General features: G+C 35.7%; 1 protein-coding gene across 2 annotated transcripts in view; it reads left to right on the forward strand.

Annotated features, from left to right (window-relative positions):
- The first annotated feature begins 584 nt into the window (after positions 1–584).
- The window catches only part of LOC107716994 (calcium/calmodulin-dependent 3',5'-cyclic nucleotide phosphodiesterase 1A-like), an 86,390-nt gene continuing 67,678 nt past the window's right edge, over positions 585–19,296 (forward strand). Inside the window, exons 1-3 of one of the 2 annotated variants that reach the window (XM_016523636.1) lie at positions 585–597; positions 835–1,158; positions 2,928–2,954. In XM_016523636.1, the coding sequence (XP_016379122.1) occupies positions 1,052–1,158; positions 2,928–2,954 (134 nt within the window). In that variant the 5' untranslated portion in view covers positions 585–597; positions 835–1,051. Of the gene's footprint in view, positions 598–813; positions 1,159–2,927; positions 2,955–19,296 lie in introns of those variants that run through there. The other variant, XM_016523635.1, reaches the window with a different exon arrangement.

The raw sequence follows: 19,296 nt of genomic DNA on the forward strand, positions 1-19,296 counted from the left end.
CCCCGAAGAAGGGATCATTAGGATTCAGTCTATTCATGCCGCGGATGCTCCGTAGGCAGGAGATGATGTGCCCTTCCCCCTAATGAATGAAAATCAGCCATGCCTGGCTGCAACAGCACCAAAAATCCCACAATTCCTTTCTTATTTACAGAAACGAGATATAGGGGTGCTGCTATATTAGGCAATATACTGAGTGTGTACTTCACAAACAATCATGAAATTTTTATCAGCACGCTGCTTCTTGCAGCTGCGTTGGAATGAGGGGATTAGACCGCGTTGAAACTAGGCTGCCGAGCGCGGGACGGTAGCGCGCAGGTTAATTTCATTAAAACGCCAACTCGGGACCAGGAGATGCCGCCGGGGGAGCTTATCGCTCAGCTGGCCAACGGGAGGGAAGGCGCGTTAAAATACGAGGGCTTGGCGATGGTTTATTCTGTCGGGGGAAGGCAGGTGAATCTCGGCCTGATGATGATGATGATGCTGGAGAGGATGTGAGGAGACCATTCTCTCTCCTTCTCCCTGGTGCAGAAGAGGAGGGGGAAAGCGTTGCTCTGCCTGCGCCGTTCCGTCTCCAGCCAACGGATTCCATCGACACAGGTGCCCGTTTCGGTGCTTGAAGTGTGTGCGTGTTTGTATAAATGCGTGAGATTAGAGATGTCAAAAGGAAGCAGCGCAGGCTGAAAGGCTGAGAACAACAGGGTAAAAGAGTGAGAGGGTGAAATGTTTAGGCACAGTGCTGCTTTTCCGGTCAGTGGGAGAGCAAGAGCAAGCGAGAAAGAAAGAGAGAGAGAAACATTTGTGTGACGTGCTTGTGTGTGTGTGTGTGTGTGACAGCGTTCCCTCAGTGCGTAGCGGAGAGACAGGTCTGTGCGCTGACACTCACTCCAACGGGCTGATGCACTCTGGAGCTGCGAGCAGGACCCTCTGGGAGACGTTTGTCGCTCAAACTGCCGGAGATGCTTTGAAGACTCGAATCTGTGCGCTACACGTGTTGAATCGCATTCCTGCGTATCCCTCTGCATCTTAGATCACTCCACACGCTCGCGCGTTCATGCAAACCATGGATGCTCTGGCCAACGACACGGACGGACTGGAGAACTCCTTGAAGTACTCCAAGTGTGACCAGACGGAGAAGATGTGGATTAGGCTGAAAGGAATGTAAGTGCTTCTTGTTTCATACTCTTTCGTCAGCACTCGGTTTGATTCCTGCACGGCAGATAGCTGTGATGCTGTGATGCTGGGAGTGGGTGAATCTTGACTCTTGGGGCAGCAAGTGTATGAATGTAATACTAATGAGACTGTCAAGCCTAATCAAGCAAGGTTGTTGTTCACATACTTGCTTCTGCTGACAGTTTTGCTTAATGAATTGTCAAAGTCTTGTAGTGTTGAGGTTCAGCGGTGTTTGGATTGGGTCATTTTGTGGAGGAACTTTAACAATCCAAACGTCATTTGTGGATTTAATTTTTAATGCAGATGTTGAACATTGCATTTCACCACAAACTCGGTGGTTACTACAGTTGTAGCTAACAATAGTGTTGTGCACAATACACCACTACTTTAAGGTCAGTTTAACATAATTTTAAGATAACTAACAATTTCAACTTATTTTTCAGTCACAATAAATAATAATAGATCATTTATCACACTTTATACTACAAACAGAAATAAAAGGATATACCCTTGCATAAAACTACAAAACATTTTAAGTATCATTAGTTGATGTGCAATTTAATTAACATTAATTTAATATTAACAAAGCATTTCAATGTATTTTTCAACATTGAATCAAATGCTATTTTAATATTATTGATATACTGTTTTAGTTTTTTTTATATATTTTAAATTAGATTTTATATTTATATTTTCCAATGTCATTTTAATTTGACAGTTTTTGTAATTTTGTTTCATTTTTATTAATTAAAAAAAATATATCTACATAGTTTTATATTTTATTTTTAATTTATTTTTATGTAATTTTATATGTTGCGTTGACAACTAGCTTAAATAAGCTTGATTTTTTTATATGTAATTTTTTCAGTTAATGTTTATAATTGTTATTGATTTATTTTTAACTCAGTTTTTTAGTTAGTTTTTTTCCCCCTGGTTTTAGTTAACAATAATTGCCCTGCTTTATATTCAAAACAGCAACAAAATAATATTCTCTTGACTCTTTATTTAGTATGAATGATGTACAATATTAATTTATTTTTGTTACGGCAATAAATTCATACATTTCCAGCATAAAAATGACCTTCTGTTGTTCTAGTCGCTGCTAAAAACAAAACCTTCAGTCTGATGTTAAATGCATTGGTGCTGAAGCAGAGGGCAATTTAATCAGACTTTATGACCCACAACAAAAGGAAATGTGTGGAAGTCACTGAATGGCTGATCCCTGGATTTAAACCAGTCTAGCTCCATCACCTCCCTGCAAAGCTCATCCAAGCCTCTTTGGTGAGCTCCATCTATCCCTATAGACTGATCGCGCTCTTCCATTCATCCCATCTGAGGTGGACAATGTCGTTTTGGGATGTGTTGAAACGTCCCTCCTGCTCAGTATCCAGGCCACAGTTGTTCCTCAGAAACTCCTAGTTGGAATAAACACAATCAAAATCAAAATGAATTATGTAGGCGGTTTAATATATAATGAAATATATTAGCTAATGATTTGCAATATGTTCCAATGCGTCTATGCTCAGTGAGAGCTCTAGATTTTCATTCTAATTTGCATCAGATAACAGCAGCTTCATACGATGACTAATTCACTGCAGTGGGAAAGTGAGAATTCCTTGAGATCCTGGCTTTGTTCACACTGGAAACAGAGCATGCTGTTCTTGTCAGTCCTGTCTTTTACATACGTAAAACTACTTTCTCCCATGGCATGTGCTCATTATGGCTGCAAGCTAACGTGCTTCCATTTTTTCTTACAGGCAGAAGTACAAAAGCACATCTCAAAGGTAAGTCCAAAGTTGGTCTCTATTTGTGTCACAGCAATTCATTGGACCAAATGAACATTTCATGCATGACAAGTAATGCAGGCTAGATGAATCTAACCGCAATCTTATCACTCCAGCTGGGTCACTAATGGTTTCATTGCCACCTCCATAGTGTGAGGGTTGCGTAATGGGTAAAGATCTGGCGTGCTAAAGTGAAGGTTGCAGCTAAAATCACGATTAAATAGGCCGATCAAGGAGCTGGAGAGATATTGACATTACGATCCAGCTCTTTCACCTGTGCCAATGAACATGGTGCTCCAAGGAGACCGTCTCTGTAATTAGGCTTTGTTAAACGGCTAAGCATCTCGATCCAGACAAAACATCAACCAGGAACGGGACACTGGTGTTCTTCCATTTCCTTGTGTGACAGCCCACACAATACAAACTGCACTCGCTGTCTGATTCTGTCTTATGATGTACGGATTACAGAAGTGGGGCAGCTCTGGAATGGAACGCTGAAGAGATTATCGCAACGCTTGCATGGCAGCTCTGTATTGATATTCCTCAAACATTCTGCTTAGGGTTTGTTCTAAAGCCCTGACATTAAGTATTGAACTTGTGCTATTGATTCAGCCCGAACCATTTAACATACAGACTTTAAACTGTTTGGTGGATAATGTTAGCTTTGGGTGTGCTTTTGTAAACTGTAAACTTTCATAGAACATTGATACATTCTTAAAATTAGTTTTTTTATTGGAATCTGTGGTTCCACAAAGAACCTTTAACATCCATGGAACCTTTCCATTGCACAAATGGTTCTTTATAGTGGGAAAAAAAGTTTTTTTAGATTAAAATAGTAGAAAAAATGGTGCTTTTAAGAACTGTTAACTGAAAGGGGAACCAAATGGTTCTTTTATGGCATCACTGCAAATGATTAGAATTTTTATTTTTGAGTAGAATTGAATATTGAATTGCGGTCGGTCTTGTCTTCATACATAGGCAGATGCCTTCTAAGGCAGCATTCTATAGTAACCTGAGATGGAGACTTGACTTAAATGATTTCAAATAGAGTTTTGTATACATATTGGTAGGATTACAGCACAATACTGGAACACAACGTACATAGCATACACCAATTTTAAGTAAAATAGTCAATTGTCAATTCAATTGAACAATTTTTTGAGTGTTGACAATGACATACAGTGCCTTCCGATGTTTGGGTGGGGTTTTGGACAATATTAGCATAAATTTCAAAGAATTTCTTGACATAAATACATCATAATTTGTGATTATCATGACATCATTATGGCAAAATATACACATAGAGTCATTATATGTGCCTTTGGCAGCTGTGATGCCTAATTACTGGATTAAACTGGTTTAGGTTTCTTTCCTAAAGATAGCTTTTCTGATTGATTGCGAATTAGAACAAAGTTTAGAAATGGTTTATAAATAGCTCTAGTGTTTTATAGTTTTTTTTCCTGAATTAATTTTCTTTATTTCATCAAATGATAGCATAGTTTTTGTTCCTTATGAATTCAATTCCAAAATGATAAGGATTTAGTAGCTTCACACTAAAAAACAGGAAAATAACAATGTTAATGCTGTAAAATTAATTAGTTATGAAATTATTTCAATTCAGCTATAAGCAGCTCTACAAAAGACAATGGTGTCATTATCCAGCTCAAACCAGTTCAATGTTGATTCAATTCAGTTCAATAACTGGTTCAATGCTGGTTTTGGAGAGGGATGTTGTGAGTGTCATGATACTGGCAAATGCATTTTTTTTTACCACAACTAAATCCTTACTTAAAACTTTAACAAAATTCCTCCCTTGCAAATGATGCCGCAAATGTATAGACACATATTAAGTGAATAATAACCAAATAATCATGAATTAATATTATCTGCCAAAGCATTCAAAGTGCATAGTACAGACATAGTGCATAAAACAAGTGCCAATGCATTTTCTCTGACACACATATACACACTTTGTATACATATTGGTAGGATTACAGCACAATACTGGAACACAACGTACATAGCATACACCAATTTTAAGTAAAATAGTCAATTGTCAATTCAATTGAACAATTTTTTGAGTGTTGACAATGACATACAGTGCCTTCCGATGTTTGGGTGGGGTTTTGGACAATATTAGCATAAATTTCAAAGAATTTCTTGACATAAATACATCATAATTTGTGATTATCATGACATCATTATGGCAAAATATACACATAGAGTCATTATATGTGCCTTTGGCAGCTGTGATGCCTAATTACTGGATTAAACTGGTTTAGGTTTCTTTCCTAAAGATAGCTTTTCTGATTGATTGCGAATTAGAACAAAGTTTAGAAATGGTTTATAAATAGCTCTAGTGTTTTATAGTTTTTTTTCCTGAATTAATTTTCTTTATTTCATCAAATGATAGCATAGTTTTTGTTCCTTATGAATTCAATTCCAAAATGATAAGGATTTAGTAGCTTCACACTAAAAAACAGGAAAATAACAATGTTAATGCTGTAAAATTAATTAGTTATGAAATTATTTCAATTCAGCTATAAGCAGCTCTACAAAAGACAATGGTGTCATTATCCAGCTCAAACCAGTTCAATGTTGATTCAATTCAGTTCAATAACTGGTTCAATGCTGGTTTTGGAGAGGGATGTTGTGAGTGTCATGATACTGGCAAATGCATTTTTTTTAACCACAACTAAATCCTTACTTAAAACTTTAACAAAATTCCTCCCTTGCAAATGATGCCGCAAATTTATAGACACATATTAAGTAAATAATAACCAAATAATCATGAATTAATATTATCTGCCAAAGCATTCAAAGTACATAGTACAGACATAGTGCATAAAACAAGTGCCAATGCATTTTCTCTGACACACATATACACACACACAAAGAATTTTGGGAAGTCGTGGCCTAATGGTTAGAGAGTCGAATTCGTAACCCAAAGGTTGCGGGTTCGAGTCTCGTACCGGCAGGGAACTGACTCTGAAGAGCCCTGATGCCTTCACTGGCCCTCCTCTGTGTGGAAACCTCCGTAAAGCTCTTATGTGAAGGCCAATCAGAGCAGTCTAGTTCAGGTGAAGTGGCCCACACACACCCCCACATTACTGCCTCTGATGCTAAACACTCGCCTGCCCTCAGTAACAGCCCCACATTTATGTAATGCACGCTGAGAGGTGCTACTCAACAATGGCCTTCCTTCAAAGCACAGCTCTCCACTATCAGTTAGGCGGACCTCAGCGTGAGCACTTCAGAGTGTCTCTGGAGAGGACAAAAACATCTCTGCATCAGTATTCACCTCAGGAAACAAGAGTCGATCGGTAATTCATGTGTCAAAATCAGTCATGTCCCGAAGGTGGGAGAGGTTTATGTGGAAAACATTGGTTACTGTAATTGGGTGAACCTCTCAAAATCGGTCAGGAACAAGTCCAGGTGACATTTCATCCCAAATTCAAAAGAAAGAAATAAGAAATGCATTTCGCTTAAAGACAACAAAGCCTTCTTTAGGACTATTGGAATTTTTATTACATTATTTCACCCTTAAATTCACATTTTAAAAAAAGTAAAAAATGTGTTGTGGAAAAAAGCAAACTGTATATTATTGGTCATGGTGGAATTTATGCTGGTTAAAATATATTTGACCAGCATAAATATTGGATTACAGTAATGTTTAATAATGAGAATCAGAATTGAGAATAATAATTTAAAAAAAATCTGTTGTTGAAAAAGAAAAACTATATATTATTTTTTATGTTATTGTGGAATTTATGTTGGTAAAAATGTATTTGACCAGCATATATATGTATTACATTGCATTAATATTTTTTATTTATTTATTTTTTATAACGAGAATCAGCTTTAACAATAATGGGATTTTTAAAAAAAAGATCAAATCAGAAGTAAAATGTCCCATGCATTGTTTTATGACAGTTTCTTCCTTAATCTCAGAATAAATAAATAATGCAGAAGATAATCAATCCAACTAATTATATCAGCAGTGCTTTAAGCACTGGGTGTTCAGCAAGCTGTCAGTAATGAATAATGTATGGTGGTCTGATTGAATAAATGACTCTTAATGATATTGATTTAAATTCTAGATGGTGTTAAAATGAAGGATCCTTAGACAAATCTTTTGAAATATAGAAGATATGAGTAATGTATCCACTAGAGGCCCCCATTAAACTCAATTCACATGCATTATGTGGCTTCTTACTAAAAAGCATATTAAGAAAAACCTTGTTCATCTCACTCTCTATTGGCATCTATAGTTCCATGAGAAACCTTAAACACCAATGGAATCTTTACAATGCACAAAACATTCTTTGTAGTGTAGAAATATTATTTCTAAAAGGTTCTTTGGGGAACCCGAAGACGGTTCTTGTATGACTGCAAAAAAAAAAAGAAAAAGAAAAAGAAAAACACTTTCGGTACCTTTGTCTTTTACTAACAATGGCAAAGTTACCATTATATTAAGGTGGTGTCAACTTATTTACACATGAAAACAACTGCGTAGATTTTCTTTTCAAACACTATTCTTGGTTTCAGCTACAGCAAAAGCACTTCAGAGACACCAAAAGCTTGCTCATACCGACCTTTACATTAGAGCAACGCTGTCTGTAAGGCTGTTGAGTGTATATAAAAGTGTGAAGAGCTGGATGGCAGCATTGTGTTTGGCCCTCTTTCTCTGAAAACACAATAGAAAAGAATAAAGCATAGTACACCGAGTGTCAAGTAGCCATCCAACAATTTCCTGCTGTGTTGTGTCATTAGCTGTTGAAGTATAAAAGACAATGTATGATACACAGGCTTGTGAGACGAAAACATTTTCCATTATTCTAGAGATAAAGCATCAATTCCACACAAAATGTGCAGCATTTGCATTTGTTTTTGTTGTGTAAGTGGTAAAAAGTAAAGGAAAGAAAATTCATAGATAAAGTGTCAATTGTACATATAATGTACTTCAAAAGATCATACCCAGCAAACAGGGAACATTCTGGCAAGGTTTTCTCAAAGTTTGAACAAACATTTTTCCAGTACTGTTAATAGAATGTTCTTTCAATGTTATCCTGGCTTTAAAAATGTTCTTAATGTTATTTTTATAACATGTTTTTTTCTTCTCTGAAATGTTTGTTAGAAGGTTGTCTAACATTTTTTAAATGTTACTGCTTATTTCAGAAAGTTCAGAGAAAATTCAAAAGTAACATTCCGATAATATTTGCAAAATTATAAAATAGAATGTTCCCTTAACATTTGCATAATCAAGAAAGAAAAAAAAAACTGGACGTTTTGAACGTTCAGAGAATAATGTTCAGAAATATTGCTTTCATGACTTAACGGAATGTTAGCAAAATGTTCATAGAACATATTTTTGTTTCCTGGATGAGTACCAACTTTAGCCAGTGTCTGTCAGTTCTGAGGCACACTAATTCACTAATAAACATTGACAAAATTAATGTTTAGCATGTATGCGCATTTGAAATTTAAAATCTTTCTCTTCTGGGAAAAATGACTGAATATAGTGATGGCTCATCATTTTGCACTACAACTTTTTGTCTAATCAAATGCTCAAAGATTCACCTGCTTGTGATTAGCAAGTAGCAAATTATGGCTATTTAAAATCTATTTGTTATTTAAAATGGTCCAACTTCTTAAGCCAATGGCAGAATGCCATTGGCCAATCGCACATTTTTTAATGTTTCGATCATCATGCTGTGTGTATTTTAAAACTAGCTGCTAATGCGAGAAAGAAATATGACATCTGCACAGTAGACCTTCCAGATATTTCTGCATTGTGTTGTGTGGGCTTCCTGTCAACAGGTTCCTGTCTCTCAGGCCTCGTACCACCTCTCCAGCATTTGCTAAAACATTCTGGTGACGTCTCCTGGCAACTGAGTGTTTCCTGTTCTCTGGATCTGTATTCATTTCAAGCTGTCCAGAAATTGGCAGATGTTAACAAACAGACCGGCATCCTGTGAGCAAAAAGGCTTTAGGGTCTTGGTCTTTGGTTGTGTTACTTGAGCTCGTTTGGGAACGTGTAGCTTATTAATCCACTGTTGTTTCGGAGTTGTCAGAGAGACGACAGTGAACATGCCAGAAGTGAGCGCCTGTTTCTGCTTCTTGTCAGAAAGAAGCCACACACTCTCTTGCATGTGGTGAGAATGAATGCTGTAGTTTATTTTATCCACTTCCTATGCGTGTCTATGATTTACTTGAGAGCCATTTACTTTTGTGCCTCGTGTGTTTACTAAAGCAAGCTAAAAACCATGTTTGGGTTAGTGCACTTTTATTTAAGAAGACAGTTCATTAAAAACGGAGGTTCTGTCAACATTTACTCACTGTTATGTCATTCCGAAGTGAATAATGATCACAGCTGCCCTTGATCCCCATCCACTTTCATTATTAGAGGATTATGTTAAATGTATCCCTTTGTGTTCCATACAAAAAGTTATTCACAACACAAGGGTGAGTAAATGATGACAAAACCTAAATTTTTGTGTGAATTATCACTTTAATACCGTATTTATACTGACAGCAACTTGCAGCAACAAAGTATCTGAAAAAATATTCTCACATATAATATAATATACACTCCCATTCAAAAGTTTGGGGTCAGTAGGAATTTATTTATTTATTGAAGAAACAAACTACTTTTATTCAGCAAGAATGCAATAAATCAATAAAAGTGACAGTAAATGCTTTTACATTGAAAAAATATCTATTTGAAATACATTTTTCATGAAAGAATCCTGAAAAAAGGTATTTAAAAAAAGTATATTAAGCAGCACAACTGTTTTCAAAATTAATAATAACAAGACATATTTCTTGTGCACCAAATCAGCATATCATAATGACTTCTGAAGGATCATGTGACACTGAAGACTGAAGAAAATTCAGCTTTGCATCACAGGAATAAATTAGATTTTAAAATATATTCAAATAGAAAACAGTCATTTTAAATTCTAATAATATGCCAAAATATTACTGTTTCACAGTAACTGTTTTAATCAAATAAATGCAGCCTTGTTGACCATAATAGACTTTTTCTTTTAGAAACATTAATAAATCAACATAAGGGTGAGTAAATGATGACAAAACCTAAATTTTTGTGTGAATTATCACTTTAATACCTTATTTATACTGACAGCAACTTGCAGCAACAAAGTATCTGAAAAAATATTCTCACATATAATATAATATACACTCCCATTCAAAAGTTTGGGGTCAGTAGGAATTTATTTATTTATTGAAGAAACAAACTACTTTTATTCAGCAAGAATGCAATAAATCAATAAAAGTGACAGTAAATGCTTTTACATTGAAAAAATATCTATTTGAAATACATTTTTCATGAAAGAATCCTGAAAAAAGGTATTTAAAAAAAGTATATTAAGCAGCACAACTGTTTTCAAAATTAATAATAACAAGACATATTTCTTGTGCACCAAATCAGCATATCATAATGACTTCTGAAGGATCATGTGACACTGAAGACTGAAGAAAATTCAGCTTTGCATCACAGGAATAAATTAGATTTTAAAATATATTCAAATAGAAAACAGTCATTTTAAATTCTAATAATATGCCAAAATATTACTGTTTCACAGTAACTGTTTTAATCAAATAAATGCAGCCTTGTTGACCATAATAGACTTTTTCTTTTAGAAACATTAATAAATCTTACTGACCCTAAACTTTTGAAAGGTATTACTCTGCATAATGTTAATTTGAGCTGCAAGAAAAAATAGAATGCTACCTTATTTTATCTCATTTGTGATAACGTTTCAAAAGCTTCAAAAGCCCACAAATAACATCAGGACATCCCGCAGCAGGAGTGCCTTCACAACCAACAGTACACAAACCTCCATTGCTAAAATTGCTGTCAGTGTGAACAGGCTTCAGCTGGCAGCTAAACAATTTGTTTAGTGGACTGGAATACCAGAGCGTGGCACCATATGTGCGCCCAGAACAATAAGCCTGTACGACAGCTATCTGCAGCTGTATTTAGAAGCCGTCCAGTGAACTGAGCAATTTCCTGAGAGCAGTTTAGACCTTAATTTGTCCTTGCTTGTTTAATCTCTTTCTCTCTTCTCATTTTTTAAACCTCTCTTACTTTGCGTTTTATGTCCACCTGATGTTGACTGTTTAAATAGGGCCGGCTGACTTTGACTTGATTAGATCATGACCTGGAGGGAGAACGGCTCCCTGACAAACAATTTTGCCTGAAAATGAAAGTGTAGCAATGCAATTGCCATTTTCTCACTTTCAATCAGCGAATGCTTGAGGCCTCTAATGATTTCGGCAAACAACCAAATCCTTGCTTTCTTGAAAATGCTTTTTCTGTGTGATTGTGGAAGAATAAAGGAAGTACATTCATGAAAATATGTCATCAGTACGTTGAGAGCACCTATCAAAAAATGAAAATGCCAACTGTCCGTTCTCAATTATTTTATCACTTGCTAGTGTAAAGCTTCAAAGCACAAAAAGCTGGCTGTGAGCGATAAGAGAAACAGAAGTGAACAGAAAACAGAAGAAAAATCCATTTATTCTTGATATCAGCACTATCCGCTCCGTGCTCACGTATGATGGTTGCTATAGCAACATGAATCACAGTGTGAGGCTATAAGGTTAAATTATGATTGCTTTATCAGTTTTAGATCAGGAGAAAACTGCTATGCCTGGCAGTGGAAAAAAACAAACAACCAAACAGAGTCGTTAGCAACTAAATGCGACAAATGTTTGATTCTCTTTCTTTCCATGACATCATCTTAAATTTTCAGAGCTAAATTCAAGTATTTTTTTTGACAAGTCTGTCAAGAATAAAAGAACACAAGGCTTAGAAATGGTACGGCGGGAATTTCAGTGTGACTAAGCCAACCCCAAGCAACACACAAAGTAAACAAAGGTGTATGTTTGTAGAGTACTTTACAACAGCTTCGAACGTGGCTCAACCAATCAGAATCAAGGACCGGAACTATCCGTTTTATAAAAAAGATTAAAGAAGCTATGTGAAATCCATTCCGATCTGACATAATGACATCATTATTCACATGGCGCAGCTGATTGGTTTCTTTTTGCATCAGCAGCCAATGAGCTTGCTGCTCAGCATTCAAATACTCATCTAGCTAGTGCTTGCTGAAGCAGTTGCAGCGCACTTCAGAAACTCTCCACCTTCCCCAGCTCCACCTGTATAGATCTGCTATGGGGTAATTTCATGTATGTTATATATGAGGTTATTTTATATATGTTATATGTGCAGCAGCAGTATTTCTTACATGTTCTCAGCAGCATGTTTTTGGCAGTAGCAAGTCTTGGTACTTGCTCTGCCGCCGCAGCAGCAACATAGCAGATCTGTTCCGCCAAGACCAAACACATGAACATTACAATGTATATTACCATGCTAAACTCTCAGAGAGTCATCATGACAGAACTACAAAAACTGGAAATTGATGCTTGCAATTGATTTTTGCATTGCTTGATCAAACGTATTGACATCATTGCTGTCATGTTTGATTTTGACAGCTACAGCAGATGAGAATATTAACAGTGAATAATGACTTAAAGGGATAGTTAACCCAAAACCTGTTCCAAACCTGTGTGAGTTTCTTTGCTCTGCAGAACACAAAGGAAGATATTTTGAAGAATGTGTGTAACCCAAGAGTTGACGGTAGCCATCGACTCCCATAGTATGGCTACCATCATCTGCTGGGTTCCAACATTCTTCAAAATATCTTATTTTGTGCTCAACAGCTGAAATAAATGAATACAAGAAACAACTTGAGGGTGAGTAAATGATGACAGAATTTTAATTTTTGAGTGAACTATCCCTTTAAATTGTTGTCTGCTTGCAAGTCACATCAAATAACTTCAGTAAAATTGAGTCATATGGACTTAATATTTATTGTTTATCCTCAGAGAATGAAAGAAAGTAGAAAAATATGGTTTTAAAACAACACAAATGTCAGCACATGATGACAGAATAAGCATTTTTGTGTAAAATATGTCTAATAGAGTTACCAGATCAACTTTGTCCTTCAATTACTAGGAGGAAAAAAATAGACAATTACTGACATATTATTTGGTCTTTTAAGAAGGATTTTAATAAGAAATGTTTGAGCTCATATTGAGAAGTCTGATATCTTGGAACATCTGACATCTGAACAGTTTGAGCCTTTGTTGAGATCTCTTCTGAAACTCTAAAGAAGTAACATCTGAACACTAAAAAAAAGTCAAGTCTCCATTTGCTGTCTACGACAAACTGTGACATTAAAGAAATCCGAGTTATGACTTTTCATTCCTGTGGGAAGCAATGGCACTTTTTAATTTAAGTTCAAAATCTATTAAGATCAAACGGCTGTTTGAATGATGTTTGTGTGTTTTCATATTCAAGAATCAACAGCTAATATTACCTCATTTTGATATAAAATGATCAAATGTTCAGTCAAAAGCCATCAAGGCCATTTGCACAGAAAAACACAATCTGAACAGTCTTCACATCGTCCGTATGTTGTATTTAGTGCCACTTTGAATTGCAGAAATGATTTTATTTTATGTGCATGAAGATTATTTTTTAATAAGAAGTTCCATGCTTACTTGAAATGTCAAATCAATTCTCATAATATCATCATCTAAGGAATTTCATCAAAAGGGCTGTTACCACTAGCAACACACTCTTTAGCCTCATAATGGCATGAGCGATGTAAAAGGGGCCTGAGTGATGTTTTCCTCAGCCTCCTGCGGGGAATGACTCATGCTTCCCAAGGGCTTTCAGTCGGGGCTCAGTCTTAACAGAATGCGCTGCAGACAAGCTAATTATCAGCATGTTAGCCTGCGCGTGCTAATTAATCCTACGTCTTGCTGTCTCAAACTTACAGCTTTGTGCTCCACTGCCCCACTAGAACAGTTCTGCCATTTATTTGCACATGAAGCGCAACACTGTTTCCATTCAGGACACTTAGTGAAATCACATGGCTGGGCCATATGGCTCTGGAGAGCACAGGAAGACCAGTGAGATTTGCTACATTGATAGATCTCTCATACCTAAAGACCCATTTACATGAAGAACTACGACAATAACTACAGTATATTAGTGTTTTTTTGTCTGCCATGTTGTGTTCCAGTCATTTTGATCATGACATTCTTTTAAAGTTATTGCTTTGGACTAAAATGTACTGACTTTACTCACAAAGGGCATAACAACTTATCAAAAGTTTTTATAATTTGTATATGTTTTGTGGATTTTATCCACAACTTGTTACACTTGTGACCAGCTTACAAAACATTGCTTAGAAATTTCCTTTGTTATGATATTATACTGGATAGAATCTTTTTAGCAACATGTTTTCTTTCAATTAGCACTGGTTTCATGTTTCTTTTTTAAACTGATTGGTCATAGGCCTAATTGGTCTGAGCTTATGCATCTCAGTTTTTAAGTGAACATTGCCAAAATTATCCAACAATAATGATTTTTTTCACTCAAAAACTGAGGTGCATAAACTCACATGAACGAGGCCTATGATCTGTCATCTCCAAAAAGAAATGCAAAACCTGTGCTAATTGTATGAAAACAAGTTGACAAAATGACTGAATCCAAGATTTGGTGACAATATAGCATAACGTGTGATTTGCATGCAGTTTTAAAAGGATGTCATTTTTGACTGGGAACACTAAATTAGGTAAAGGATTTTCAGCACAGCACAAGCGTTAAATGCTTGAGCTCTTTAATGCAGGTTGGGTTCTGATCGGCTGTCAATGTTTTTATATTTTTCATCAGCTGAAAGAAAAATAATTTTGAAAGGGATTCCAGCAGTATTGTTCCTCTGTGTCGTTATTGTTGTAGTTGTGATCTGGACATCCCTTTTCTCATAGAACTAGAATGAAAAAAATCTTAAAAAATCTTTTCTTGCAGGTTTTGCATATCTGTAGCCACAGGAAATCTGAAGCTTGGAAGCCACCAGTGGAAGTAGTCACACTTCAGCAGTTTTGTGTGGGAGGTCGCAAGCTTCTGTGATTATGACACATATGAAGTAGTGCAGTGAGAAATCTCCCATAGAAAAGAAAAAACAATTGTCTTTAATGTCTCAGTTGTTTCTCCTAGATAGCATACAGACCAAATGGAGAGTTTTTTGCTTTTTCTCCTGAGAAAAGGCAGTAGAAATCTCACTTAGAGAAATCTTGTGTTGAGTTTCAGAAGATATCTCAGTAATGTCTCAAACTGTGCTCAGATTTTCAAAGATGTCTTCTGCATTCAGAGGTCAGAGATCTCATTGTGAACTCCACACATTTGGTTTCCAAACCAAATTATCTGAGATATAATATCCATATTATTTTTCTGTTTTCAAACTGTGCTTAATTTAATTTTGTGTTCAAGGATGCCTTGTGCAAAAGTCAGAGATCTCAATATAACCCCACTGAACAATCAAATGCTTTCAAAAACAAATGATCTGAGATATAATATATGAAATTTTAAAACTGGGATTAAATTTGCAAAGATGCCTTGTGCCATCAAATGTCAGAGATCTAAATATGACCTCAAATATTTCTCACCAAATTCTTTCAAAACCAAAATATCTGAAATATTCGATCCATAGTAATTTCCTAGCTCTATACTCTTACTCAGTGTCAACAATTGACTCGTTTGTGGGGGTTTTTTTAATAAAAAAAAAGAAGCTTGTTACTGGGGCAGGGGCAGTAAAAGTACTGTATATTTGTATAAAGTACAATTAAATTTTTACGGGCAAATAAGGTACAAAGTTGTCACTTTAAGGGTACTGCCACAGTGACAAGCTGTTGTACCCCTAAAGAAACATATTTTGTGCAAGAAATGTTAGGAGAAATCAAGTTAACATGTCATTGCAACATTACTGAGAGCTCTTGTACTACGTCTGTCCCTGAAAGTGAGATTCCTGACACATGTTGAAGCTGTTTTAAGATGCAGTGGTAACACATTCGATAAAGAGTGCATTTGTATTGTGGAACAAATGTTGTTAATCATGAGGTGATGAAGGCACTTTAGGACAGGGAGGCAGAGAAAGCAGCAGCAGTTTGTTGCCATAGAGACCAAAAGCGCAACTTGTGGTGCAAGGCATTTGTTCAGCGTTCTACCTGCAGTTAATATAGATACAAAAGGTTGAATGCATTTTACAAGACATAAACACTTTTCAAGACAGAAATATAGATTTGAAGAGGTAAAGGAATGCAGGTTTTCTTCTGTGATGTGGAGTTCTGGTGAACAGCATGCATAAAACTAAAGAAATTATATGAAGTAAATGATGTATGGGGTAATAGAAATCAACCTTTTTCCACCATTTGATGAATTACTGCTACCACATGGTCAATACACTGCAAAAATCTTATACTTAATGAGTATTTTGGTCAAATTTTCCATAAAAACAAGATTGAAACAATATCACACACAATTTTACTTAAAGCAACACTGCAAAATATTAAAAAAAGTTATTTTAAATTGTAATAAAATTTCACAAAATTGATGTTTTTACAGTATTTTTGATCAAATAAATGCAGCCTTGGTAATCATCAGAGACTTCTTTCAAAAACATAAAAAAATCTTAGATTTTCTAAACTTTTGACTAGTAATGTACAGTATATTGAATATGTTTTTTTTTGTCTTAATGCATTTTTTTGCCTGCCCAAATCTTAATATTTTATTAAATAAGATGTTATCTTATTTTTACTGTATAAAATGTCAAAAAGATTCTTTCTTTTCAAGTTTATAATTTGTACACTTTTTTATAGATAAAAACAGTGTGGTGTTAATTCAGTTTTTTGAGTAACACACAATGTATAATGAACCGAATTTAAATAAAAAAGCACTGAAAAGAAGGACAGTGATTAAATTGATACTCCATTACAGATGCGCAAAAGTTTTGCGATATTTTATAAATGTTTTATACATTTTATAAACTTTTCAAATTGCCTGAAAAGCCACCTCATGTGAACGTACAAACTTTTTTACGATATATGGTAGTTTTTGCGAAATTGACATGTTTCCATTAGGCGCATTTTCAATTTGCAAAATTTGAAGTGTAATGGAAATGCGGCTAGTGTCTACATAATAAGCCAAAGCATTCATCTGCTTTTGCAGCCAGTTGAGGTCAGTGTTGTGGCTTTGTGACCTGACATCGTCTGACTTCGCAACATAAATTTGAGAATCAGGTGCTGCTTTATCATATCATAGTCTTGGCATCAGACAGTCTATCCACTGACCATCTGATACACATGCACATACACTAAAATCCACCCATACAAACAAGCCAAATTGGTCTTTTTCTCTTGGCCAGGAATGGGACTAGTTTTATCATTACTATAATGCAGGATGGTGGTGACCTTTGACCTTTAATAAAGAAAACATACATTAAACTCAATATTAGTGTAATGTGGCTTCTCTGGTGTGGTACCCGAGAAGAGCAGACAGAGCAGCCTGTGCGTTTGTGCTTTTAACATCGCCTCTAAAGAAGTCCAGTAATAATCCTTTAAGTCTGTATTGTCCTTTTGAATATCTGCTGGATTCCTGGATTGTGAAGTCTGTTGCTATAGATACTGTGGCTGGAGGCTTTCATTGGGTGTTAGACTTATCCTCCATCTTTGATCTCTTCATTGGCTACTTTCTCCTGTATTATACCATATGGATATGTTCAGTCATGTCTGTATGACATTTTATATTTGGCCGAGGTAGTGTTTTCCACATTGTGGTGATCCCATCTTCACGTTTCCATTCTGGCTTTAAAAAAACATTAAGGATTGTGGTAGGATAAGTTTTCTATACTGCAATCTCAGATATTTTTGGCTGCATATGGTATTCTGTACTGTTTCAAAAACGAACTTGCAGTAAGTGTACAAGACTTTTCATATGTGATTTGGAAAACGGCAGATGTTTCTACAGCTGTTGTTTTTATCCATATCTAAAACGTTACTCAAAAATTTATTCAAAATGATATTCATACAGACAATTATTTGAATACACTTCTTCGATGAGCCAATCATTATTTTAATGTTATTGCTTTGAATAATAAATGGCTGGTTTTAAAATTAAACATCATTTTAAATAAATGAAAAATAAAACACCAAAAACTAAAATATATATATTTTTTAAAGCTATAAGTGAATTTAGGCATCACAACATTATAATGTACAGTCTAAAAATGGATATACGTAAAGTTAACATTTAACTATATTATTAAATTATTAGAGTTTTTAAAGATTAATTTTGTGCAAAATTTAGCTGATGGCAAAGGCAATTTAAATGTAAAAATTAGGTAAAAAAAAAAAAACCATGCACAATTAAATATATAGGCCAATGTATATCCAAAAAAAAAAAACCTCTAAAATTAGCCATTATGGTACTGTGCATCTCTAAACATGTTCATTAGAAGTTTTAAAATTAATGCAGTTTGATATATAGTCGTGTATAACCAAGGAGGTGTACAATACCTGGAGAGCGTTATCTGTTAGCTTTCCCATTCATCTCAATGGCCAATTATATGAGCTGTACAATAAATGCCATGCATCACTGAGTCGCGGGAAATGACATCATGACAATGTTGATTTGCTGATGGCTCATCAAGAATGCACACAGTCCTACAGCCTTCACTAGCAACTATGCTGTGCTGTGACGTCAAAGGCTGCAGATGTGGAAAAATATCCCCCCAAAAATCACATTTTTAAGAGCCTCCAAAATGAATCCAGCAGTGGCAATCATCTGCTATAATTTGACAAATTAAAACTAAATATAATGCTTACCATAATATTCTGTGAGAATACACTGCTACTTTTGAATGGCTGTCAAGGGAGTTGCATTTTAGAAGCAGATGGTGTAGTTACAACATCTACCAACAGGGACTAGTGGTGTAAAAACAACATGCAAGGAAGCCATTTTGTTGTCATGTGACAAGAAAACCAGGAAATAATAGGTGCGTTCGACTTGAAGCACGGCTACAGACGGCAGTCAACGAGAGTAGCCGCTTGCAGTCGGGGGCGGAGTTGAAAACAGAGCCGTCAAGCCAGACACTTTCTGCTCCAGTTAGTGACGCTCGCGCGGTGTTTGCATACTCTATCACATATGAAGTAAATTAAATGCAATATTTGTCAAATTCACAGAAAAGTTTTTATGAGCAACAGAAACAATTCTTATATACTGCTTAATACAGCGCCATCTACGTGGCCGTCTCAAGTCGAACAAAATTACTAACCGGCATGCACTGCTTCAAGTCAGATTGCAATCGATCTGCGCAGTGCTGCATGAAGTCGAACGCACCTGATATCACACAGGCGCTTATGACTATTTTGTAGTGATGGGAGAAACGAAGCTTTTCGAAGCATTGAA

Source organism: Sinocyclocheilus rhinocerous, unplaced genomic scaffold (assembly GCF_001515625.1).
Source record: "Sinocyclocheilus rhinocerous isolate Xijiao unplaced genomic scaffold, SAMN03320098_v1.1 scaffold1802, whole genome shotgun sequence".
Lineage (NCBI taxonomy): Eukaryota > Metazoa > Chordata > Actinopteri > Cypriniformes > Cyprinidae > Sinocyclocheilus > Sinocyclocheilus rhinocerous.